The sequence below is a fragment of the Lethenteron reissneri genome, chromosome 37 (assembly GCF_015708825.2).
Source record: "Lethenteron reissneri isolate LAM-NWPU_2019-01 chromosome 37, ASM1570882v1, whole genome shotgun sequence".
Lineage (NCBI taxonomy): Eukaryota > Metazoa > Chordata > Hyperoartia > Petromyzontiformes > Petromyzontidae > Lethenteron > Lethenteron reissneri.
Genome location: NC_083815.1, coordinates 327758 through 352128, shown reverse-complemented (window position 1 = coordinate 352128; position 24371 = coordinate 327758). Strand labels below are relative to the sequence as shown.

Genomic DNA, 24371 nt, shown 5'->3' with positions numbered 1-24371 from the left:
TGCGATTGCACCGCGCCCTTGCCCTGCCGCACTCCCTCACACTCACCACTGCGCGCCGTTGCGCGTGATGGTCATGCCCGGAGCGATGGCCTGGCCGTTGATGTAGCAGGGGCAGAGCGAGGGCCCGTCCACGCAGGTGCCCTCCTGCGTGCGGTAGCCGTCGCACGCGCAACCCTCCACGGGCGTGTCCGTCACCAGGCACGAGGCGTCGAACTGCGACAGCGACGTGCACGTGCCGTTGCAGGCGTAGGCGCCGTACTGGAACTCCTCTCCCTCGCCGCACTGCTGCGTCGCCTCGGCTGAGGCGGAGGGGGGCGTGGGGGCACGTGTGAACGCACGGCGGAGGTGGGGAGGCCTGTGCCGGGGAGACGAAGGCGGCCCGGCTGTGGTGCCGGCCACCCGCCCCTCGTCGTGTGCCGTGCCGGCCTACGTAGCTGCTCGCTAACAGGTGTTGCTCCCAGCAGTCTGTTAAGGCAATGCGGGGGATCTTTGTCTCGGTGCGTGTGTGTGCAGGTGTGAGCGTGGTGCACACTCACTGCACACGCCCGCCTTCTCCCTCCACCCGATGAGCACGTGTCCGCGCGCCGCGCACTCGTGTGCGTACGCGCCCAGCGCGGCGCACACACAGCGCTCCGGGCTCTCGCACTCGCACGTGTCGTGCCGGCATGTCTGTGGGAGGTGGCACACGCACGCGTGCACGCACACACGCACACACACACGCACACACACACACACATGTACACACGCACACATGTACACACGCGCACACACGCACACACACACACGTGCGCAGCATTAGTAGTGCCGTGTCACCGCGCTTTCTCTTGGCTCGTGCAGTCGTGACGCCTGCATGGCGCTGAGCTAGGCCAGGTGGCTTAGAGTCGACGAGGAGCAGTGGTGGCATCGTGATAGGAGGTCATGGGTCAAACCCACCTTTTCCTAAACCGATTCTAACACCTTATGCCAAAGACTAATACGGCCGCAGGATTTTAATATTTTGAGTCGATGGTCTTAAACATTGCAGTGCGGTTTAATGATTTGTTTATATCTCCTGTCATCGTCCATGCCAATTAAATCCCAAAATTGCTGAGGAATCACAGACGAGCTGGAAAGTAGCCATGTGGCGAGCAGGCGGCATCAATTACCCAAACTCTTGAATCCTCGGTAAATGTCGATGCTTTCAGTGTGGGAGGAAGGCGGGGTACCCGGAGAAGACCCGCGCTTGTGAGGGGCCAACGTTCTATCCCATACGGACAGAAGGGACCGATTCAAATTCGCCCACTGGCCATACCACCCCTTCCTCCTCGACGCCCACGGGAATGGAGTTCACAATATTTGTGCGAAGATCCACCAACCCTCACTGCTGCCGCCACGGTGCTGGCTACAGGCATGCGCCACCGTGGAGAAGTCGTGCAATGTGCAAGGCACGATGGCAGGACTGAGATCACGGCCACAATCGTGCCCCTTGACGTCTGGAAGTCACCCCTTGCCGACGGTTCCTGGGCTGGAGCGACCATTCACACGAAGTCCGACGTCAATAACACATTCGCTGGAATGGAAGGGCGACCCACCTTATAGAAATGGTTGGGGTTGACCACCCCGTGGCACTTGGCAAAGGGGCCCCGAGGGTCCAAGAGCTTGGAGCAGGTCTCCTCGGCGTACTGGGCTGGGGGGGGGGGGCGTGGAGGCGAATCAGTGGTTTAAAGTTTGTATGCCAATTACTTAACCCAACAATATGAACGGCAGCCGAGCCAATGTTTAACTGGAGCTGCGTGTCTTCGGGTATACCAGCGTGCAGGTACAGAAACTTGGCACGCAGCGACACGCGCGGCGGCCATCGTGAGCGGGGAGGGTTCAAACGTTCGTGGCAATGCCGGGTGAAAGGAGAGAGCAGCTCGCGGAGCAGACACGATTGTGTGACAGAATGCTGCACGGTGACCCCCCCCCCCATGCCACGCGCATTCCAACGCAAGCTATGGCGAGCAAGAGCGATTGAGCGCAGACCTGCAGACCTAGAATTCCAATCCGTGATGTGGAGAGACATGTACGAATGTGATGTGTTGTCTGCTTATCTTCTTATTTTATGTGTATAGAATGCCTTAGCTGATGGTGCTTTTCAAAGTTAAAAAATCAATAACAAAAACCGAGAGATTATAGATGGCAGGGGGCATGCAAGGGCCGAGGAATGAGTGGCACGTGGAGTCACGGAAGGGTTATAGGGGACTGAGAGTGGAGTGGAGAGGCGAGGGAAGAGGAAGGGAATGTGCAATGGAGATGAGGTGAGGATTTGAGAGGGAAATGGATGGAGGGGCAGTTGATTCCAGTGGAGGAGTGCAAGGAGGGAGAAGGATCGAACATGAGATTGGGCACAGTGAAAAGGAGGGACAGAGCAAAGATTGGGAATGAAGAGGATGAGAGGAGGGGACGTGGCAGGAGATGAGAGAGGCGAGGTGAGGTGAGGCAAGGCCATGGAGATATTTAAAGACTCGTGAGGTATTTCAAAAGCCAGCGGTGTAGTAAACGGGATGCCAGTGGAATTGATGGAGGAGAGGCAAAGTGTGAGAATTAAATGAGAGATTGAAAATAATCTGAGCAGAAGCATTTTTTATTTGTTAGAGGGGAGTGAGAGCATAAGCAGGGAGACCAAGAGGTAAAGAATTGTATTCGTCCAGATGGGTACGTTTGTATTCTCAGCAACGACGCTGTTAATGATCATCTTGCGTTACAATTGTGACCGGCGCCTCCACTCGGTCCACCCCGGCCACCGACCACTGGCGGTTTGTCCTTGAGCATCAATAAACCAGCCACCTCTTACGCGTGAAGTTCATCAGGAAGTTGCGTCCACATTCACAGACGATGGAGGTGGCATTGCGAAAGTTCAATTTACAATGTACACTTTATGCAAAGCATCCTTTGGTGCTTTACAACACTAATCATAACAACAAAACTCAAAAAGACATTGCTCAATCAATGGAGCTTGAAAACAAGCCAATTCAAGCAAATATGTTTATATGTTTGACGGGAAATTTCGGTCTGCTCTGTTTAACCAGGACACGACGTAAACCCACTCATGACGCATGAACAGCATTGCTACGACTTGGGCTCACATCAAAGCCATTCCAAATGCACGATCTAGACTACATTTGACAACCTAACTAGAAATGTGATTGTTGCACTATTGCTGTTGTGACTTGGAATCGATTTGCAGAGGCACGGAGCATAGGAACTCGAGTTCCTCTCCCCGCACAGTCGGCATTCATCGATCTCGCGCCGCCACCGTGGGCCACGCTCATCTGGCGCCGGTCAGCATCGCGCCCCTCAGGCGACTGCGTGCAGGGGCTCACCCGAGCCCCGCGTGCCCCGCGGGACCCACCGGTGTGCGCGTTGATGGAGCACGGGTCCTGCAGCTCCTCGGCCGTGTCGGGGCAGCCCGTCTGCGCCTTCCACGAGTTGGCGAAGGGGGTGGAGGTGGCCTCCACGAGGCCGCACGACGTCTTCAGCTCGTCCGCCAGCACGTCGTTGTAGTTCCCGCAGAGTCCTGGCGCGGCGCGGCGGCAGCGCGTCACGACGGTACCGCGAGCCCAGCGCAGAGACCGTGGCACCCCCCAGGAGCCCCGATCCCAGACCCTGGAGCACTGTACCCCAGGACCCCTGATTCCCAGATGCTGGGAGCTCTGTACCCCAGGACCCTTGTATCCCAGAGCCCGGAACCCTGTATCCCAGGACCCCAGACCCTGGAGCCCTGTACCCCAGGACCTCGGATCTCAGACTCAGGAACCCCATATGGACCCTGGACCCTCGTCCCTGAGAATCTCGGATTGGCTGAAATGCCACGAACATTTCTCTTGGTGGCAGAACGGATGGGGAAGCGCTGCCCCCTGCAGTGTGGACCAGGGGTCACTTGGGACCTCGGCGCTAGCTCTGCAATATTCCCTTTCATGCGCTGTTCTCCAACTTAGAGGGTTACACCACTCGGAGATTTCCGAATTGAATCTTCATCTCCATGCCGCGACCGTCGAAGGCGCGGTGGGGATGACAAAACGGTGTGCGCGCCGTGCAAGGCCCTCACCACAGGTGCGGTTCTTGTAGGCGACGGACACGCTCACGTAGAGCTGCATCTGGGGCTGCAGCTGCACTTGGAGGTGCAGGCCGGAGCGGGTGGCCACCTGCACGAACATGGACGACTGGCGGAACACCTGCAGGCCGGCTGCGCACACGGGGGGGGGGGGGGGGGGGGGGGGAAGGCGCCTTCAGGTCGTTCCCTGCGTGCCTCCGCGCAGTTATCGTAGAGTCGCGACAATAACCACGGCGGTGGCACACGGACGTGCTGAGATAAAACTCGCAGCTGAGGTGCGGTGAGGGCTTGGAACAAGGTGCGGTGGTTACCGGTGGGAAATACCGATTTGTGTTTCCACTGTGACGAATGGAAAGCGTTTGAAGCAGATCGCAATGAGATTACCGTGTCTGTACGGCCTTCACCAAGATTACGTTTGAGACTTTGTTCAAACTCTCGATGTCTGCAGAAGTGATAACGCACGACACCAATTTTTGTGCACGGACATACACAGCCGTGTTTGTCACGCCACTGTTTGTTACTCCACTGCTGGATGAGGGCCTCCCACCCCGTGTGGGGTTGTGGGGGTTATTTGACCATACTCTAACATGATGGTTAGGGTGTGTGGCATGTGGCGCGTGTGTCACGTGTGGTATGACGCGTGTGTCACGTGTGTGTTGTGAGCTGCACACACCATTGTTGCTGAAGGGCAGGTTGAGGATCATGGAGTTCATGAACACACGGCCATTCGACTCAAACTTCATGACCTGAGACGCGCGACACAGACACCGAGACGAGCCCAGGAGGTCACCACGCATTGACACCCGGGAAGCAGACGGCGCAGCGAGCAAATGTTTACGTTCAGTCAGTCGTGATTCATCCTAGAATTCATGAAGCCACACTTTAGAATAACCGCCGCAACTGAATACGTAAAGGTGTGCAACAGCCCTGTGAGAGATGAACTCGGAGTTACTGATTGAGTAGCAAGTGAACTCACCTCACTGCCGTGCACCAGCAGCAGGGACACGGAGGTGAGGAGGTGAGTGGTGGGTGATGTTGGTGAGTGGTGGGTGATGTTGGTGAGTGGTGGGTGATGTTGGTGAGTAGGGCGAGGTGAGTGGTGGGTGATGTTGGTGAGTAGGGCGAGGTGAGTGGTGGGTGATGTTGGTGAGTGGTGGGTGATGTTGGTGAGCAGGGCGAGGTGAGTGGTGGGTGATGTTGGTGAGTAGATCGAGGTGAGTGGTGGGTGATGTTGGTGAGTAGGGCGAGGTGAGTGGTGGGTGATGTTGGTGAGTAGGGCGAGGTGAGTGGTGGGTGATGTTGGTGAGCAGAGCGAGGTGAGTGGTGGGTGATGTTGGTGAGCAGGGCGAGGTGAGTGGTGGGTGATGTTGGTGAGTGGTGGGTGATGTTGGTGAGCAGGGCGAGGTGAGTGGTGGGTGATGTTGGTGAGTAGGGCGAGGTGAGTGGTGGGTGATGTTGGTGAGTAGGGCGAGGTGAGTGGTGGGTGATGTTGGTGAGTGGTGGGTGATGTTGGTGAGCAGGGCGAGGTGAGTGGTGGGTGATGTTGGTGAGTAGATCGAGGTGAGTGGTGGGTGATGTTGGTGAGTAGGGCGAGGTGAGTGGTGGGTGATGTTGGTGAGTAGGGCGAGGTGAGTGGTGGGTGATGTTGGTGAGCAGAGCGAGGTGAGTGGTGGGTGATGTTGGTGAGTAGGGCGAGGTGAGTGGTGGGTGATGTTGGTGAGTAGGGCGAGGTGAGTCGTGGGTGATGTTGGTGAGTAGGGCGAGGTGAGTGGTGGGTGATGTTGGTGAGTAGATCGAGGTGAGTGGTGGGTGATGTTGGTGAGTAGGGCGAGGTGAGTGATGGGTGATGTTGGTGAGTAGGGCGAGGTGAGTGGTGGGTGATGTTGGTGAGTAGGGCGAGGTGAGTGGTGGGTGATGTTGGTGAGTAGATCGAGGTGAGTGGTGGGTGATGTTGGTGAGCAGGGCGAGGTGAGTGGTGGGTGATGTTGGTGAGTAGGGCGAGGTGAGTGGTGAGTGATGTTGGTGAGTAGATCGAGGTGAGTGGTGGGTGATGTTGGTGAGCAGGGCGAGGTGAGTGGTGGGTGATGTTGGTGAGCAGATCGAGGTGAGTGGTGGGTGATGTTGGTGAGTAGGGCGAGGTGAGTGGTGGGTGATGTTGGTGAGCAGGGCGAGGTGAGTGGTGGGTGATGTTGGTGAGTGGTGGGTGATGTTGGTGAGCAGGGCGAGGTGAGTGGTGGGTGATGTTGGTGAGTGGTGGGTGATGTTGGTGAGTAGGGCGAGGTGAGTGGTGGGTGATGTTGGTGAGTGGTGAGGATGCTCACCTCGCCGCCGTGCGCCAGCAGCAGCGACACGGAGGTGAGGCACGTGGCGCGGCTTGTGGAGGTGCACGGCCGCAGCTCGGCGAGGATCGTGAACTCGCTTCCTGCGCAGTCCTGATGCACAAGCACGGGACACGCACATGCAGGATACACGCACACATGATACACACATGCACGATACATGATACACACACATACATGATACACACATGCACGATACATGATACACACACATACATGATACACACATGCACGATACATGATACACACACATACATGATACACACATGCACAATACATGACACACACACACATGATACACACATGCACGATACAAGGCAACTGGGCGAACCAATAAACCAGCGTGAGCGATGTCATAGACCCACAGTCACCGCCACCTGTGAGAGTGCGCGCGGTGCATGAAGCCAACAGAGCGTCTCACGGGCAGCCCCGGTGGTGAGGTCACAACGATCGGCGAGTTCAAGTGCAGGCGCAACACATTCGCCAGCGCCCATCAGGACCCGGCCTCTGCCGTCCGCGCTTCCCCTTCGGCCTTCGACGACTCACGGCGGAGTAACAAAGTTCACGTCGACCAATCGACCTGCGGAGGCTGGGACGGCGCACGAGGGGCCGGTGTGGCCAGAACCACGGCCGGCCGCCATTGTCTCCCCCGAGCCGATGTGTACGCACCGCACAGAGTACTCATTTAATGCTGAGCCGACCTGGGGGAGGCCCACAACCGGTTCGCATAATTGCAACTGACGTTGGCCATGGCAGGGAACAGAACCTGGGCCGCCGGGTCAGTGGCTCCACGCGCCAGCCACTGCGCCACGACACGGAGGTTTGTCGAGGAGGGATGAGGATTGTCGGATAACCATTTCTAGGGAATGTCCAGGGAGAAGGAGCCCACAGAAGGGACACGTGTATTCTGTGATGGCCGCGTATGTTGTCTTCAAGCCAACGCGAGCTCGAGGCACCGGCCCTGCCGCGCGTGGCTCCGAGCGGGCACCAGCGAGGCCCCTGCACTGCGAGTCGTGCCCGCTCACACGCGCGCCTGCCCGTGGTGCCGAGCTTCCGATCGTGTTCTTTATTGCAGTCGCTCGTTGTGCAGCATCGTTTTACGATGGGCGTGCGTGTGTTTGCGAGAGTCGGCGATGATACGCCGCCAGCCATCCGATCGGTGTTGTAACTCGCGGACTTTGTCGCGAGACATCGGGGACGCGGCCGCATTGGGGCGCGAGCGTGAGAAACTTGACGAAGGCCGCGACGGTGGCAGCCACGCGGCAAACCCCGGCACGAGAGGAGATCCGCGAGCGCTGCGCGCCGCAGCCCCTCGCCGCCCAGAGGGGGGGCGGCTATCGGGGCGCGGGCGGTGCCGCTGGGCCACTCGCCACCTGTCCTTGGGTTTCACCGCATTGCTGTTCTCTCTCCGACTCGTCCAGGTGTGTTTATTATACCTGGTTCATGGCAATGCCTGCAACTGCACCGGGGCGCATGGGCCACAGGGGGCCCGTGTGCTGGGGCCACGAAATGTGGTGGGGTGGTGGGGTGGGGGGGGGGGTGGTGCGGTGGGGGGACTGGGACCGTGAGTGTGGTTTTGCACAATCGTGCACCGAGACCTCCAGTGATGAGCCAAACTCACAACTGGTTACCACCAACACCTGATTACCACCCACACCTCGTCTCCACCCACACCTCGTCTCCACCCACACCTCGTCATCACCCACACCTCGTCACCACCCACAGCTGGCCTCCTGGGCAGCGCGCTCACCTGCGAGAGGGTGTAGAGGCAGTTCCCGTGGAAGGTGTAGGTGCGGTGGTCGAAGGTGGTGAAGTGGGAGCCGCCCTCCAGCTTGCACATCCCCGGGCACGGCAGACTCGAGCAGTTCCACTGGCCCCCTACGCACTCGCTGTGTCACACGGGGGGGGGGGGCACGGGTTAGAGCAGCACACCCACGGGGCAAGGCAGTCTGGTGTGCTCTACAATGGCCAGCTGTGTGTGGCTGGAGTGAAACCTCCCATTCAGTGTCTCCTCTATAAATCAACACAGGGGTTCAATTCTCGTGGTCCGTTGATTGATGCACGTGGCTGGCACTCGCGTCGGAGAGGCCGCAACTGGCGCAGGGGGCACGCTCACGGAGACGTGGCTACCCCCCCCCCCCCCCCGTGTGCCACTCGGCCACTCGGTCGTTGCCACTGCTGCTGCATCACGACGCGAGTACCGGATGATTCCTGCACGACGCGCGCTCGCTCCTGCCCTGGCGAGCAGGAGGTGTCGCCGCTCGGAGCATCTTCGAATTGACCGGTGGCTTTGGATGTGACTGTGACTGTGGATGTGACTGTGGATGTGACTGTGGATGTGACTGTGGATGTGACTGTGGATGTGACTGTGGATGTGACTGTGACTGTGGATGTGGATGTGACTGTGAATGTGACTGTGGATGTGGCTGTGGATGTGGCTGTGGATGTGACTGTGACTGTGGATGTGACTGTGGATGTGACTGTGGATGTGACTGTGGATGTGACTGTGGATGTGGCTGTGGCTGTGGATGTGACTGTGGATGTGACTGTGGATGTGACTGTGGATGTGACTGTGGATGCGGTTGTGGTTGTTGGCACCGCTCTGGTTGCGTGAACAACGTGCAGCACTTGGCCGAAGTCGAACTTGAAATTCGTGGTCTGTTACTGGTCTATTGCAGCGTCGCGGATCGTACCAACTACAGAGTGATGAAGGGGCAGTGGGGCCCTATAATGGGCTCGTACCATTTACTGCAGGGGGTCCTCAGCACCCCGCCGGGGGGGAACTGCCTGCCGTCGAACACGCAGGAGCACTGCTCCACCGGCACGCAGCGCCCGCCCTGCGCCTCGTCCACGTCATCCATCACCGTGCCTGGGGGAGGGGGGGGAGGGGATGAGACGGGGGGGGGGTGTAAATGAATGATTTGGCTCATTTCCACTGATGGACTGGACTGAAGCTGTCGAGGTCGTGTTTAAAGGGCACGCTACCAAATTAAATAAATAAAGACATGAATGAAAACAACAACACCGCTGGTGCTGGGGAGACCCTTGCCCCAGCCGGGGGGTCGCTGGCGACTCCTCGGGGTTTAGGGTCGGGCTGAGTCAGGCGACGACGCTGCCAATCTCCACGCGGTTTATGCTGCCATCAACCGCTTGAGACTACAAGGGCAGAGATCAGAGCCGAATTCGGAGATTTGAAATCAACGGCCCGATTCCTGCCTCATCCATCACCACCGCCGGCCCCGCTGCCACCCTGACCGCGCCTTCCCCGCCACTCATCGTCGGCGATGGTCCAGTCTGTGCTTTCTTGCCAAAAATCGGACGAAATGGGAAATGTGTCTAGATGGGAACCTGCGTGATGCTACCTGGCGGATCATGGAAGCTAAGCAGGGAGACGAGGCTGGATATTGCTTAGATTGTTATACCCAGGGCTGTACCTGGGCCAGAATGAGCTGGAACACCGCGGTGATGGAAGGGAAAATTTGAATCCGACTATGTTCCGTAAGGAACCAAGGGGCAAGTGTAGTAGCGGCTAGCCATCTGCACATATATATGTATGCATGTTGAACTTATTTCACACCGTACGCAGCCAACCGTGCTAATCGGAGGTGCGTGTACATGTGTTGAGGAGTGACGCAACACATGTGTACATCATCATGAGGATCGCAAAGTCCACGAGGACCATTGCGTCCTCCGCTCCCATAGTTGAACAACTTCCAACGCGAGGACGGCCGTGCCGTGGAGATTTAACTGAGAGGGTGAATCGGCGACCGCAGCAGCTCAGAAAGTATTTACCCGCACCCGCGTGCGTGCGTGCATTTTGAAGAGGTGGGCTGATACGGTACAGGAGGATGGGGATTGGGGAGACAAAGGCGGACGGGTGAGGTGCTGGCCTGCCCTTGTGCCATGCCGGCCTTAAAAGTTGCTGCTCGACAACGACACTTGCCCCGACAAGGCGATAAAGGGAATCTTTGTCTTTGTACTTGCATGAGGGTACGGTTATTGCTGGTAGTGCAAAAGGTGTGTGCAGATGTTTATTGTGTTTGGCAAGCAGCACACTATATATCTGTTTCATTGCAGCCTCCCCCGCATATCCCCAGCCACGGGGATGGTCGCGCATTTTTGAGCTGAAGAGCCCCAATAAACCGGTGCATTAATCGAGAGCTGTTGGCACCGTGGCTGCAGAAGGAGATGAGGACTTGTCCTGGCACCGACGATGGCACCGACGGCCCATGAGCACCCCCCCCCCATCATCCTCCGCCTCGCCACGTGGCCCCCCCTTTGCCCCTCGCTGTCGTAAACGTCGTGAGGTTAACTAAGGTACAACGCCACGGCTCGCCCCCCCCCCCCGCACTTCCCCAACTCCCTATCGGCTCCGAGTGAGCTATGTAAATTTCGCACGCAATCCATGCAGATTAGTTCACGGTGATTGCAGGTGTGTACAGGTAGGTGAGTGTAGGTGTGTGTAGGTGTGTGTAGATGTGTGTAGATGTGTGTAGGTGTGTGTAGGTGAGTGCAGGTGTGTGTAGGTGAGTGTAGGTGTGTGTAGATGTGTGTAGGTGTGTTTAGGTGTGTGTAGGTGAGTGTAGGTGTGTGTAGGTGTGTGTAGATGTGTGTAGGTGAGTGTAGATGTGTGTAGGTGTGTGTAGGTGAGTGTAGGTGTGTGTAGGTGTGTGTAGGTGTGTGTAGATGTGTGTAGGTGAGTGTAGGTGAGTGTAGGTGTGTGTAGGTGTGTGTAGGTGTGTGTAGATGTGTGTAGGTGAGTGTAGGTGTGTGTAGGTGAGTGTAGGTGTGTGTAGGTGAGTGTAGGTGTGTGTAGATGTGTGTAGGTGTGTGTAGGTGAGTGTAGGTGTGTGTAGGTGTGTGTAGGTGAGTGTAGGAGTGTGTAGGTGTGTGTAGGTGTGTGTAGATGTGTGTAGGTGAGTGTAGGTGTGTGTAGGTGTGTGTAGGTGAGTGTAGGTGTGTGTAGGTGAGTGTAGGTGTGTGTAGATGTGTGTAGGTGTGTGTAGGTGAGTGTAGGTGTGTGTAGGTGTGTGTAGGTGAGTGTAGGTGAGTGTAGGTGTGTGTAGGTGTGTGTAGGTGTGTGTAGGTGTGTGTAGATGTGTGTAGGTGTGTGTAGGTGTGTGTAGGTGTGTGTAGGTGTGTGTAGGTGAGTGTAGGTGTGTGTAGGTGAGTGTAGGTGTGTGTAGGTGTGTGTAGGTGTGTGTAGGTGTGTGTAGATGTGTGTAGGTGTGTGTAGGTGTGTGTAGGTGTGTGTAGGTGAGTGTAGGTGTGTGTAGGTGAGTGTAGGTGTGTGTAGGTGATTACCGTTAATGTGGAGTGGTAGTGCAACGGCTAGCGCACTGCGCTACGAAACCAGCAACCCGAATTCGATTTTCACTCACGGCCAACACCAGTCGCAATTATCTGAATCGGACCTGGACCTCCTCAAGGTCGACTCAGCCTCAAAAGAGTACCTGGTGCGATGTGTAAACATCGCCACTGGGGAGACAAAGGCGGCCTTGCGTGGTGCTGGCCACCCACTCCCTCGTGTGCCGTGCCGGCCTTCATTGGTGCTCGCTAACAGCTCTTTCCCCAACAGTCTGTTAAGACTTGTCTTTGTATAGTTAGTTGAGTGTAGGTGTGTGTAGGTGTGTGTAGGTGAGTGTAGGTGAGTAGAGGGCGCTTGTAGGTGTGTGTAGGTGTGTGTAGGTGAGTGTAGGTGTGTGTAGGTGTGTATAGGTGAGTACAGGGCGCTTGTAGGTGTGTGTAGGTGAGTGTAGGTGTGTGTAGGTGTGTGTAGGTGAGTGTAGGTGAGTGTAGGTGTGTGTAGGTGTGTGTAGGTGAGTGTAGGTGTGTGTAGGTGAGTGTAGGTGTGTGTAGGTGTGTGTAGGTGTGTATAGGTGAGTACAGGGCGCTTGTAGGTGAGTGTAGGTGTGTGTAGGTGTGTGTAGGTGAGTGTAGGTGTGTGTAGGTGTGTGTAGGTGTGTATAGGTGAGTACAGGGCGCTTGTAGGTGTGTGTAGGTGAGTGTAGGTGAGTGTAGGTGAGTGTAGGTGTGTGTAGGTGTGTGTAGGTGAGTGTAGGTGAGTGTAGGTGAGTGTAGGTGTGTGTAGGTGAGTGTAGGTGAGTGTAGGTGTGTGTAGGTGAGTGTAGGGGTGTGTAGGTGTGTGTAGGTGAGTACAGGGCGCTTGTAGGTGTGTGTAGATGTGTGTAGGTGTGTGTAGGTGAGTGTAGGTGTGTGTAGGTGGTTGCGTGATGCCACGGCCACGGGACTCGCTCCAGGGGAGGTGCCCCTCAGCAGACGCGCCACACGCGGCTGCGTCTGGCGCTCGTGATTGCCCCCCCGCGAGAACACCTCACCTCCCTCGGCTTCCTTGCCAGGCCGCCTCGCGTGTGGTCTCCAAACGTTTCAGAGAGGGGGAAGAATTGGCCAAAGTCCGATGTGAGTTGAAAGTCCCGGGCCCTGTGATGTGATGTGAGCGAGTTCACGAGAGACATCTCCAGGAGTGTCTGGACGACAGTCACTGGGACGTGGGACACGCTGCGTCGGCAGTAAGTGGCTGTGGATGGTGGAGAATAAAGTCCCCGATTCCACAATTCTACGCATGCGGTGAGCAGCGGGGTGTATGGAGTGAGGCGTGAGACGATCTCACGCCAGGGATGTCCTGAACCGTGTTCAGAGGCATTCAAACCCAGGCCGGCAGGAGATGAGCGAGCGCAGGGCGGGCGATGTGCGAGATCACGTGGAGCGAGAAGCGGCCGTGAGAGAGCTTCTCGATAGGAATCGGCCAATGGAGAAGTGGCGGGAGGGAAAACGGGCGCCCGGGGTTTTTCGAGTCGGTCTGCGCGAGATCGTCGTGCGGGAGCGCTCGCTCTGCGTTCGTCTCCTCCCCGCGGGATCCGGCCGCCACCCATTCGTGCTCGAGATGCGATCCCGGCAGGAATCCCGGAGCACGAGCCGGATCGGCGAGAGGGGAAACTCACTCGTGTTGGCAGGAGGTGTCGGCCGAACGGTCTCATCTCTCGTGCAAAACAAAACCGCTGAACGTGTGAGAACGAGGCCAGACCACTCACTCCGTAACGCAGGTGAGCGGGGCAGGTGAGCGGGGCGGGTGAGCGGGGCAGGTGGGCGGGGCAGGTGAGTGGGGCAGGTGGGCGGGGCAGGTGAGCGGGGCAGGTGAGTGGGGCAGGTGAGTGGGGCAGGTGAGTGGGGCAGGTGAGTGGGGCAGGTGAGTGGGGCAGGTGAGTGCGGGTACCAGGGGGGCAGAAGCAGCCGTCGAGGCAGGCATCCTCGCACAGGGCGCTGGCCGTGGGGTTGGAGCACGTGTCCAGGCAGCTGGTGCCGCACTCCGAGTGCTGCATCGCGTCGGGACACGAGGCGGCTGCGTGGGGACACGACGCGGACACGGTGACACGAGTACAGGGGATTGAATGGTACTCTTTGGTTCTTTCGGTAAAGTGACGTAGGTGAAAAAATAAATAATAATAATTAAATCACGACGTTTCGGGCGCAACACCTACGTGACTTTACCGAAAGAACCAAAGAGCATGGATATTTGCAGTCACAAAAACTTCAAATCTAGGATTGAATGGTACTTTGAGATTCTCGCTCCCGTCCCATATAGGGCTGCGAGACTTCAAATTAGAGTGAGTGATGTCTGAGTGAGTGGGTGAGTAAGTGAGTGGGTGAGTGGGTGTGTGAGTGAGTGGGTAAGTGAGTGGGTGGGTGAGTGGGTGGGTGAGTGATTGAGTGGGTGAGTGAGTGGGTGAGTGAGTGAGTGGGTGGGTGCGTGAGTGGGTGAGTAGGTGAGTAAGTGAGTAGGTGGGTGAGTGGGTGAGTGGGTGAGTAGGTGAGTGGGTGGGTGAGTGAGTGGGTGAGTGGGTGGGTGGGTGAGTGGGTGAGTAGGTGAGTAAGTGAGTGGGTGGGTGAGTGAGTAAGTGAGTGGGTGGGTGAGTGGGTGAGTAAGTGAGTGGGTGGGTGAGTGGGTGAGTGAGTGGGTGAGTGGGTGGGTGGGTGAGTGGGTGAGTAGGTGAGTGGGTGGGTGAGTAAGTGAGTGGGTGGGTGAGTGGGTGAGTGAGTGGGTGAGTGGGTGGGTGGGTGGGTGAGTGGGTGAGTGAGTGGGTGAGTGGGTGGGTGAGTGGGTGAGTAGATGAGTGGGTGGGTGAGTGGGTGAGTGAGCGGCACTCACGGCACAGCTGGGAGTTTCTCCACGCCCCCGGGCGCCCCCCCGCAAGCGCGCACTGCCGCGAGAGCTCCGCCAGGGAGTCGCAGGCGCACTCCGCGGGGGGCAGCCCCCACGTCTCCACGCACGCGCACACGTCCCGCGTGCACGCGACCACGAGCGCGTGCACGTCCACCCCGACGTCCTCGCACCCGGAGAAGGCGGGGAGCTGCGTGAACGCGCGGCAGGTGTCCACCTAGAGAGGGACGGGGGGGGGGGGTGCGGATAAGAGGGGGGCACGGGGGTCTAGGCACCGCTCCGGGGGGGGGGGGGTGCGTAGGTCACGTGCTCAAGGTGCGCCAGCTGAGCGCGGCTCCTCACGTGTCTGGAGCAGTTGAGCGCGGGGGGTCCCGGAGGCGCCGTCTCCTCGGTGCAAACCGCACTGCCGTCCGCGAGCTTCTGCGCCTTCACGAAGTCGGCGACCGTGCGCATGTCTGGGACACGGGGAGCAGGGGAACGCGTCAGTCAGGGGACTGGATGGGAGCAGGGGACAGGGGACCGTGGGGAAGCGCTCATTCTCGGCTTCCCACATTGTCTGTAACTCCCTTCAGGCCGCCATCAACACCATGGCGCAGACTCGAGATCTGCTTTCCCTCTGGATCTCACTCTCTGCAACATCGTGAGATGCGGTCAGCATTTAGACGCCATGCGTATCCATGTCTTGCAGCACTGAGCGTGGCTGGGCTGGCGTGAGTTCAGCAGGAGCGCGCTCACCGTCCTTGAACTCGGAGTTCACGGGGTCCTGGTTGTAGTCCCCGCACAGGCCACACATGCGCCCCTTGAACTTCTTGTCCACGGAAATCTGTGGGCGCAACACGTGGAGTGAGGTCCGAGACAGCGCCTGCCATGCTATGGCGGGTAAAGTAGCAGGAGCGGTGTGCTGAGTATGCGTGAACTATGCGCGTGGTGGTGGATATGGATGTGAATGCTGCGTGGGTGGACGGGGGGGGGGGGGGGGCTGAACGGGCCGAGCGGCGTGGGGAGGCACCGTGAGGGACTGGTCCACGCTGAGACGAAGCTCCACCACGTTGCGCATGCGCACGGTCGTGTAGGCGCCCACGCGCGTCACCTGCACGCCGGTGTCGCTGAACGGCAGGCGGACCCTGCTCACCCACACGGGAGGGAGCGGGCAGCATTGAGCTCAGCACGCAGAGAGCACCCACGGGTTCACACAGAGCACAGCACGCAGAGCCAATAACATTTACCGCAAATGTGACAGCATAGGTGTCAAAATCACACAGCCTTTGTGCATCGTGTAAATAAACAATCCGCAGTTCCTGAAGAAGTGCATTGTGGTTCTCCTGTCTTAGATCGCAATCAAAATAAATTTAACCAAATGTGACGCACGGTCATTATCCCGACAACACGCAAGGCCTCTTACGACAGCATGGCGCGTCTAACACGCCCTACGGTTTACGTGATATCTGCACCGTTCTGATGATTGTATAATCTTCTCCCCACGGTTAACAACCTGTGCCCCCCCCCCCCCCCACTGCCCTTCCCCAACATCCTCCAGAAACCCTCCTCTGCATCCCCCATCCTCTACCCCCCCCATCCCCCACCACCCTCCCCACTCCCGTGCCGGAAGCAAGTTCGCTGCGAGTCCTTCCAAATCACTCCGTGGCTGCAAGTCGCATTAAAGAGGGTTTTTAGCAAACGGTTAAACAGAACCAAATCTTCCAACTTTGAACCGGTTGAACCCTACCCAGTTACTGGGTGTTTGGTGCACCACTACCACACACGAAAACCGATCGGTTCGGCTCCCTGGTCTCAGGCCGCAAGGTGGTAAAGCTGCCCAAGCTCGTTGGGACACGCGCGCCTGAGCCCACAAGTTCTCACTCCGTCGCCTCCAGGCGCGCACCTTCTTGTCACGCTCAGCTAGGCTCGCTGCGTGGAGGCGCGTGTGCGTGCAGGCGAGGCGTGTGCACGCGTGCTCGGGTGCGGCGTCCGCGTACCTCTCCCCGCGCGCGGTCACGTTCCCGTCGCGGGAGACGGAGAGCGCGAGGCCGTCGAGCTGCGCGCTCACGGAGCTGATCCGCCCCGCGCTGCGCCGCACCTCCACGCTGAAGCTGGAGGCGCCGTCCCCGCACTCGCGCGCCGCCACGTAGGGGCACGCGCCCGCCGCGCGCAGCGCGAAGCCGTCGAAGGTGCGCACGTGGCCCAGGCCCCACGCGCTGCACGTGCCGTCAAGGTGCACGGGCGGCGGCGGCGCCGGTGTCTGGGTCTTCTCTGCACGCGAGATTTATCATCATCATCAGCAGCAGCAGCAGTGTCATCGTCATCATCAGTATCATAGGGCGTCACATCAGGGGTGACTGACGTGGCTACCGACGTCGGTGCTGGGGAACCGGGCGCGTGTGCACACAGCACTGCTACCCCCACGGGGCCACTCGGAGTTACCACTCCAAGTAATTGGGCACGATCTCAAACACCGCAACAGGGAGAGCCAACTGCTTCACCCTGGCCACCTGAGCTATCAAATGTCCCTCCTCCTGAGATCCACCACCTGAAATCCAATCATTTTGGAGCGCAGCCAGAGCCCTTTGGCTAAAACCGACGTTTCAAACCAGCGCCTTGACTGCTAATCACACGAAGGTACCACACCGGTCCACGCCAAGTGAGATCTGCATGCCTCGCGGCAGCATCCCCCCCACCCACTGCCTTCACAAATGAGAATGCATCCGGCATGCGATCGCAGCAACAACAACCGGTCCATTGGCCACACAACAATGAGTCCCTTGTAAAACTTCCAAAATTGGTGGATGCATTGAAGCAATCCACGGGGTACATGAAGCAGTTTCCTGGCTAACTAACCTAGACATAGACCGGTTATCCATCCATACACAAGATAGAATCATAGCCAACACCACCATCATCACCACCATTAGTAGCAGTCATCATCATCTCACCACCAGCACCGTCACATCCTCGAGCGAGTGCCCCACCTGTGCCGTTGTCTGCGCCACCGAAGTTGATGTCGCTCGTCTGGTGGCTCAAGAGGAAGTTGCCCATCACGCCCGTGCCTGCACGCACACGACCCTCAGCGTCATCATCATCGCAAGCACGCGGGGCCACCTGAGTGATGGGATGTGGGAGCAGTTGTCAATGTGGGGGTCAGGGTCGGGGTCACGCACCGCTGCAGATGCCGCCCATGACCACGTGGGCGTCTTGCGCGCTGATCTGGAGCGGGTAGAGGTGCGCGAACGTGGGGAGCGAGGCAAGGGCCTGCAGCTCCTCCTCGTCCACAAGGGGCCTGGGGAGCAGAGGGAGCAGGGGGGAGTATGGGGAGAAGGGGGGTCAGGGCGAGAAGAGGGAGCAGGGGGGAGTATGGGGGGAGCACGATCATTCATCTCGCAATCGGTGAGGACTATCGAGAAGCTTATGATAGACGAGGCAGAGACGTAAGAGGGACATGAGAAGGAGAAAGCAGGGGGCATAGGGGAGACGAGCAACGCAGGAGGCGAGTATAGAGAGACATTAAGAGACAAGGGAGATAGACGAGGGGTAGGGAGGGGAGAGGGCCGCTCACCCGATGCCCACGGTGACGATGAGCACCTGGGCTTGGCTCGCCAGCTCGGAGATTCCTCTCACGCTGTCGTCCGCGAGTCCGGTCGTCATCAGCATCAGCACCTGGAGACACGCGGGCGCATTCGCTGCTTGTTGTTGCAGAGGTTCGCGGTTCGATTTCAGCGGCTGCCCTGATTAATACTGCGGTGAGTGTATGGACCGTGACATAACGCGCCGTCTGCTTTAAAGTGGAACTCAAAGATCCCATGATGTCATTCGCAGGAGCAGGTCATTGTGTCCTGGCGTCATGGTCCAAACTTTCCCAATATGAAAATTACCTGCAAATTAAGAGAAAACCTGGTGGGACCCATCTGAAGATGAGTCTCAGTGAGGCTTTCCTGGGTAAACGAGGGGAATCGTGATTCATAAAGCGTCAGATCGCGTAAGTAAAATGTGTCTTGTAATCCCTCATCCACCCGACACAGCCGACGAGTAAAGTAGTCACGTGATTAAAAGTTGCAATGTGTCACTACTTCAGCACGCCGGTGTTGGAGGGCAATCGCACACCACCTTGAAACAACTGGTACCTACACAAGCAGCACCATCAGAAACTGACACAATGGCGAACACGTCCTCCAGTCTTGGGCCTTCAACACGGGGGGTGATGTCACCAATGTGCCAGGAAGTGATTCCTAGAGTTGAATATGCTGTATTCCTTTAAATGATGCTGTTAGATTATAATAAGTTATGTTAGATACGTTTTCATAACGGAATGTATAGATATATTTAGTGATGAAACAGATTAGTCAATGTTACTCTTTGGTTCTTTCGGTAAAGTCACGTAGGTATAAAATAAAATAAATCACGACGTTTCGGGCGCAACACAAGCGTCCATCATCAGGTGGGAAAGCATGGTCTGCTGCTCAGGCAGACTGTTTTAAAGGTTAGAAATGGGTGTAGCCCAAGGGTCATAAAGAGGTGGTCGGGGCTAGTGATGTTAAAGTGAGAAATGAGCATGTAACTGTAAGATAGGAGGAGAGCGACCTCCTCGACGAGGGCACGGAAGTGGCTATGTTAATGCGAGGGATTAGCATTCCTCACATTAACCGTTAATTAATGAGTAACACTAACTTCGTAGTAATGTTATAATGCTGTGTTAGTTTATATTAATGTGAATGCGTTTACAAGCCCCGCTCAGCCCGGAGCTGTCAACTGTGTTGAGATAATTTTTATTTATCTCAATTTCAGAGGATTCTCTCACAATCTGGAAACTGCCTGGTGACGCTGGCGGTAGCGCCCATTGTGACGTGTGTGTGGGTCGCTCTCCAGCACAGCGGAGTGCTGAAGCGGTGATACATTGGCACTTGTGGTAATCACGTGACAACTTGCTCATTGGCTGTGTCGGGTGGAGGAGGGTGAACGACACATTTTACTGGCACTTGCGACTTGGGATTGCCGAGTCACAAGTCTTTGGACTCGGTGAGTATTCTCTCTCTGTGTGTGTGTTTACTTCATCGGGTTCGCCTGTCGGCATCTCTTACACACTTTGTATATACACGTACACATACATAAACTAGCCCAGGGAAATTTCAATGTGTGCTGAACTGCAGTTGAACTTCATTGCCGAGCTTTCTCCCCCGCATCACCCAGACACCACGACCTGTCGCTTTCCACCCCGCACACTGCGCACCGCATCGTTCAGCAGCATTCGGTGACCGCTCTGCGATTGCAATCTCGTTGCTACACTTGGGAACCCGCTTTCGCCACGGATGGCTGGGAGCCGGCTCGGTGCTCCGACGAGGCAGCATCGTCCCCCCCCTCCCTCCCCGGCGCTCCCCGCACTCACCTTGGTGCGATGGACCCCGTCGTCCGGCCCGGGAGGAAACCCGGCGTGCAGGATGAAGTCGAGGGCGCCGCCCGTGTTGCGGCCGCCCCGCGCCACCTCCAGCAGGCCCAGCACGTAGCCCGCGCTGGCGGCGGAGGCGGCGTCTCCCAGGCGCAGCAGCGGCTGCGCGTCGCGGTCGAAGCGCCACAGCCCCACGCGGGACGAGTTCCCCGCGGGGGCGAGCGACTCGAGCGCGGCTCCCGCGAACGTCTTCATGGCCTCCAGGGTCACGGTGCCCGTCTCGCGGTTCGCCTCCAGCACCAGGTTCAGGTCGAGAGCGGCGCGCGTGCACGCTGGGGGGGGGCGAGGGGGTGAGATGGTTCACGCGTACCTGACCCCCCCCCTCTATAATCAATAAACTTTACTCAGTAGAGGAGGTCGCTCGTTCTCATCCTGCTGCTGTGCCCCCCGGGTCACCCGTGCTGGCTCTGTTCGACTGGAGGCTCCAAGACCTCAATGTCTCCTCTGTGTGTGACTGCCTCTGTGATGTTACATATATATTTATAGAGATTATACATTGGCATATATATTTATATATAGATTAAACATTGACATATATTACATTAATTAAACATCTGCTTTTTCATTGCGCATATGGTGCTGTGTATGTAAGTCACGTGTAAAATAGTTCGCCAAATGAGTAACTCCGTGATGTTGAATCTCGTCTGACGCGTGGCCCGCTGGGAGGCGTTCAGCGCCGCGCTCCGCACGCGCGGCCCCCTCCGTTTACCCAACAGTCTCCGCGTATCGTCAAGAGACTGCTTTCTTGAAAGGATGGGGAGTTTTTGACCTCAGTTCCTTTTCAAACTCGGAGGTGTTTTGTTTTGTTTGACTTCGTGTTCGAGGAAACTCGAGTACCCGGAGATAACGCAACCAGCGCATACGAGGGGGCGACACTTGAGACAGATTCACGATTCCACTTGATTAACTGTACTTGTGTATGCGCCTCCACCACCTGTCTATTTAGAAACACGAGTTTAGAGTATTTGGCTGCAATACATTTACACACGATAAGCCATTTCGTTGAGTTATCATTTGTGGCCAGGTCGCTGCTGAAAACAAGCTTTAAAACTCAGTGGGCCTTAAATTTCGATTTATTTTATTATGTTTTATTTTTATTATTTTATTACTTCCCTTCTACGTGACTTTACCGAAAGAACCAAGACGATCAGTGGGCCTTACCTGGTAAAAAATAAAGAAAGTATAGCGCTTAGTGTGTTGATTCATTCGTGTCCACGTGTACGTTCGTGCATCTGTGTGTGCCCACGTGTGTGTTCACGTGTGGTCGCGTGTCCACGTGTGGTCACGTGTCCACGTGTGGTCACGTGTGTGTGTGCGCCATGTGTCTGTGTGCAAGGTTGCATCTCGCGTGTGTACCCAGGGAAGCCTCACTCAGTCGCTTGTTCAGGAGGGTCTCATGATTGCTGTGTTGATACCAATTTTCGTAATTTGCAGATATTTCAAAAAGGCGAATTTGCCAACTTTGGACCAGGACGCCGGCACGGAATGGCCTACTTTTGCGAATTGCATCACTGGATCTTGAAATGGTTTAAGGGTTAATACACCCCTAGTATTAATCAGGGCGGCCGCTGGAATCGAACGAGGGCAATCGGTGGATTCATGGCTGAAATTCCACGAAAAACGATTGCGGGTTTGTGATTTTCGGGATCGGTAATACATTCACAAAATGGTTATTGTTTGATAACCCGATGTATGTTTGTGCTGTGTTTGTGTCTGTGCTGTGTGTGCGTGTGTATGGAGCGGTAGTGTAGTGGTTAGTGACCCGAGTTCGATGACCGCTCACGACCAATAACAATGGCGAATATTTGAACCGGTCCCGGGCCTCCCCTGGGTCGACACATCCTTCAATGAGTACCTGGTGCGGTGTGTAAACATCGCCACTGGGGAGACAAAGGCAGCCGGACGTGGTGCTGGCCACCCACTCCCTTGTCGCGTGCCGTGACGGCCTTCATCGGTGCTCGCGAACAGGACTTGCCCCAACGGTCTGTCAGAAGCTACACGGGGGGTCTGTGTGTACCCACGTGCCCACGCGTGTATACGAGCGCGCACGTGCGCGTCAGTGCACCAATTTAAAAGCCCCACGCACTCGCGAGTGCTGTGCGTGTGTATGTAGCGAGAGCGGCTCTTCGAGGCGATGTGACTTCGCCGACTGCGGACCCGTGAGGACCCTCGCTCGACTCCTCACCTGGATTCCCCAGGCCCCGCACCGCCGGGAGCAGCAGCAGCATCAGCAGCAGCAGCCACATCGCCCGGACGAGGCGAGACCCCGTGCGGCCGCGGTTCCAGGTCGCCATGAGCGCTTGCTCAAGATTTAGTCGGAGGGGACCTTGGTAGCGCGGTTTATAATCCCCTCTCGCAAAGGCCCTAAAAGGTGGGAGCGGCGCGGGGCAGGGTGCGGGGCAGGATGCGGGGGTGGCGATGTGGGTGTTGCCGTGGTGATGGAGGTGTGATTGCGGAGTGGTGATGGGGGTGGTGATGTGCGTGGTGGTGATGATGTCGGCTTTGTGATGATGGATGGAGGTATCAAGGTGATAATGGCGGTGTCCATGTGGTGATGGGGGGTGGTTGGGGATTGATAGGGATGCTGGTCCTGGTGTTGGGGTAATTTTGGAGATTTCAGAGACTCGGGGATCGTGGAGGTCGCCGTGTGCCTACGATGCAACAGCTGCGACATGGGGGCAGAGCGTTGGCACCATGTGGCACCATGTGGCGGCACGATCACGTCTCGATTTTGAGAGTGGTGATACGCGTGTCGAGGATGTGATTTGGGGTAGTGATGGAGGTGCTAGACCAGAAGTCAGCCACCAAAATAACAAGAATAACTATTTTTTATTCGAATTCGGTAAAAAAAACCCTCAATATTTCAAGAGCCGTAATTCATGTGAATAACGTCACTAAGAAGTCCTTAAAGAGCCGCAGGTTTCCGACCCCTGTGCTAGACTTTGGTGGAGGTGTCAGGGCGGTGATGGAGGTGTTTGTATGATGATAGAGCTATCAGGTTGGTAATGGGTGTGTCGAGGTTGTGATTGGGGTGTGTTTGCGGTGTTGGGTTGAGTTTGTGGTGGGTATTGCGAGTTGTGTAATGTCCCCGATTACAGTTCAAATATATGTCATCTGTCAATGACGGAATTTTGGGCAAACACCGAATCTCACCCAATGCACTTGATCTCTCGTCAGATGTAAGAAGCCCATCAACGTTGAGCCTGATTGGTGCTGGGATAGGAGACGGCTTGGGAATACCAGGTGGTAGGCTCGTGCTGAGAAATGGCAGCACAGCAATTGATTTTTTTGCATCAATCTGTGCAAAGCTTTAAGTTTGCCCACTGATATTCGTCATGGGATTTCTCCAGGTTACTGTATCTGGTTTCCTCCCACACAAAGCCGCTCATGAAGATAATTGACAAGAGCATACCCACGAAGCACCCCCGATTAGCACAGACGGCTATGTACGGTGCGAAAGAAGTTCAGCATACATACAAAAACAGGGCCCTGTTGTAAATTTCTCTTGAGAATTAGTGGGGCTCTCCTGAGCCGAGCCATGGCTGAGCTGCTCGCTCCCGCATCTCTGTAGGCAGCTGAGCGGCTCAGGTGCGAGCCGAGCCGCGTTACAGGCCGAGCCAGAGCCGAGCCGTGACCACGAGCACGGCCATAATGGGGAGAGTAAATTAGTTGTTGTCGAGTGTGTGGTCACAAGATGTCTAACAAATGCAGGGCGATAAGCGGTCGTAAATGCCAGCGGATCGAGCACTCTGAGAAGGGGAAGTGCGAGAGACATGACAGTCGTGGATTGAACAGCGAGGAGCCTTTTGAGTCGCTATGATCGTTAAGAAACATCGGGCAGCAGAAGGAAGTTAACGAGCAGAATCAAGGGATGACGAAAGAAACGGAGAACAAGGTGACCCCAGACGAGGGGGGGGGGATATCAGCGACGCCGATGGGATCCGGTTACAAGGCAGCGGGGGGCACACGCGGTGTGACTGTCGAGATGCAGGAGGAGGGGGCATCGCAGACACTCATCGTCCCGCCAGGCGAGGGAGGGGATACCGAAACGAGTCTCGCGACTCTACGCGGATACTTCTGGTGAGCAGTCCAGGGGAGGCGTTTGCCAGAATCTTGCCAAGTAGAACTAAGAATCATAAAAGTACATGTACGGGAACTCGATGTGCATTTCGATCATGGAGGAGTTGTATCGATGGGTAAAGTAAGTTGGGACTATGCTTGAATAGGCGAGACATCACACAGGGTGGGGACCAAGAGGAATTTCCAAGACCTGATGGTGGGGGACTGTGAGGGCAGCTCGTGGATGTCACGTGGTCTCCTGTGCAGCATCTACGGGATCGAGCA

General features: G+C 56.7%; 1 protein-coding gene across 1 annotated transcript in view; it reads right to left on the bottom strand.

The window, feature by feature from the left end:
* LOC133351306 (protein PF3D7_1417600-like) overlaps window positions 1-22321 on the bottom strand; it is a 41660-nt gene extending 19339 nt beyond the window's left edge. The window contains exons 1-22 of the mRNA XM_061566407.1: window positions 22213-22321; window positions 19968-20299; window positions 18144-18244; window positions 17749-17867; window positions 17560-17637; window positions 16570-16843; window positions 15603-15717; window positions 15329-15416; window positions 14900-15048; window positions 14582-14810; window positions 13649-13774; window positions 9157-9283; window positions 8165-8303; window positions 7605-7748; window positions 7157-7216; window positions 6397-6507; window positions 4749-4821; window positions 4070-4207; window positions 3248-3538; window positions 1572-1666; window positions 537-669; window positions 47-299 (exon numbers count right to left, since the gene is read on the bottom strand). Coding sequence (XP_061422391.1) covers window positions 47-299; window positions 537-669; window positions 1572-1666; window positions 3248-3538; window positions 4070-4207; window positions 4749-4821; window positions 6397-6507; window positions 7157-7216; window positions 7605-7748; window positions 8165-8303; window positions 9157-9283; window positions 13649-13774; window positions 14582-14810; window positions 14900-15048; window positions 15329-15416; window positions 15603-15717; window positions 16570-16843; window positions 17560-17637; window positions 17749-17867; window positions 18144-18244; window positions 19968-20299; window positions 22213-22321 — 3284 coding nt within the window. The remainder of the gene's footprint in view (window positions 1-46; window positions 300-536; window positions 670-1571; window positions 1667-3247; window positions 3539-4069; window positions 4208-4748; window positions 4822-6396; window positions 6508-7156; window positions 7217-7604; window positions 7749-8164; window positions 8304-9156; window positions 9284-13648; window positions 13775-14581; window positions 14811-14899; window positions 15049-15328; window positions 15417-15602; window positions 15718-16569; window positions 16844-17559; window positions 17638-17748; window positions 17868-18143; window positions 18245-19967; window positions 20300-22212) is intronic.
* Window positions 22322-24371: the final 2050 nt, after the last annotated feature.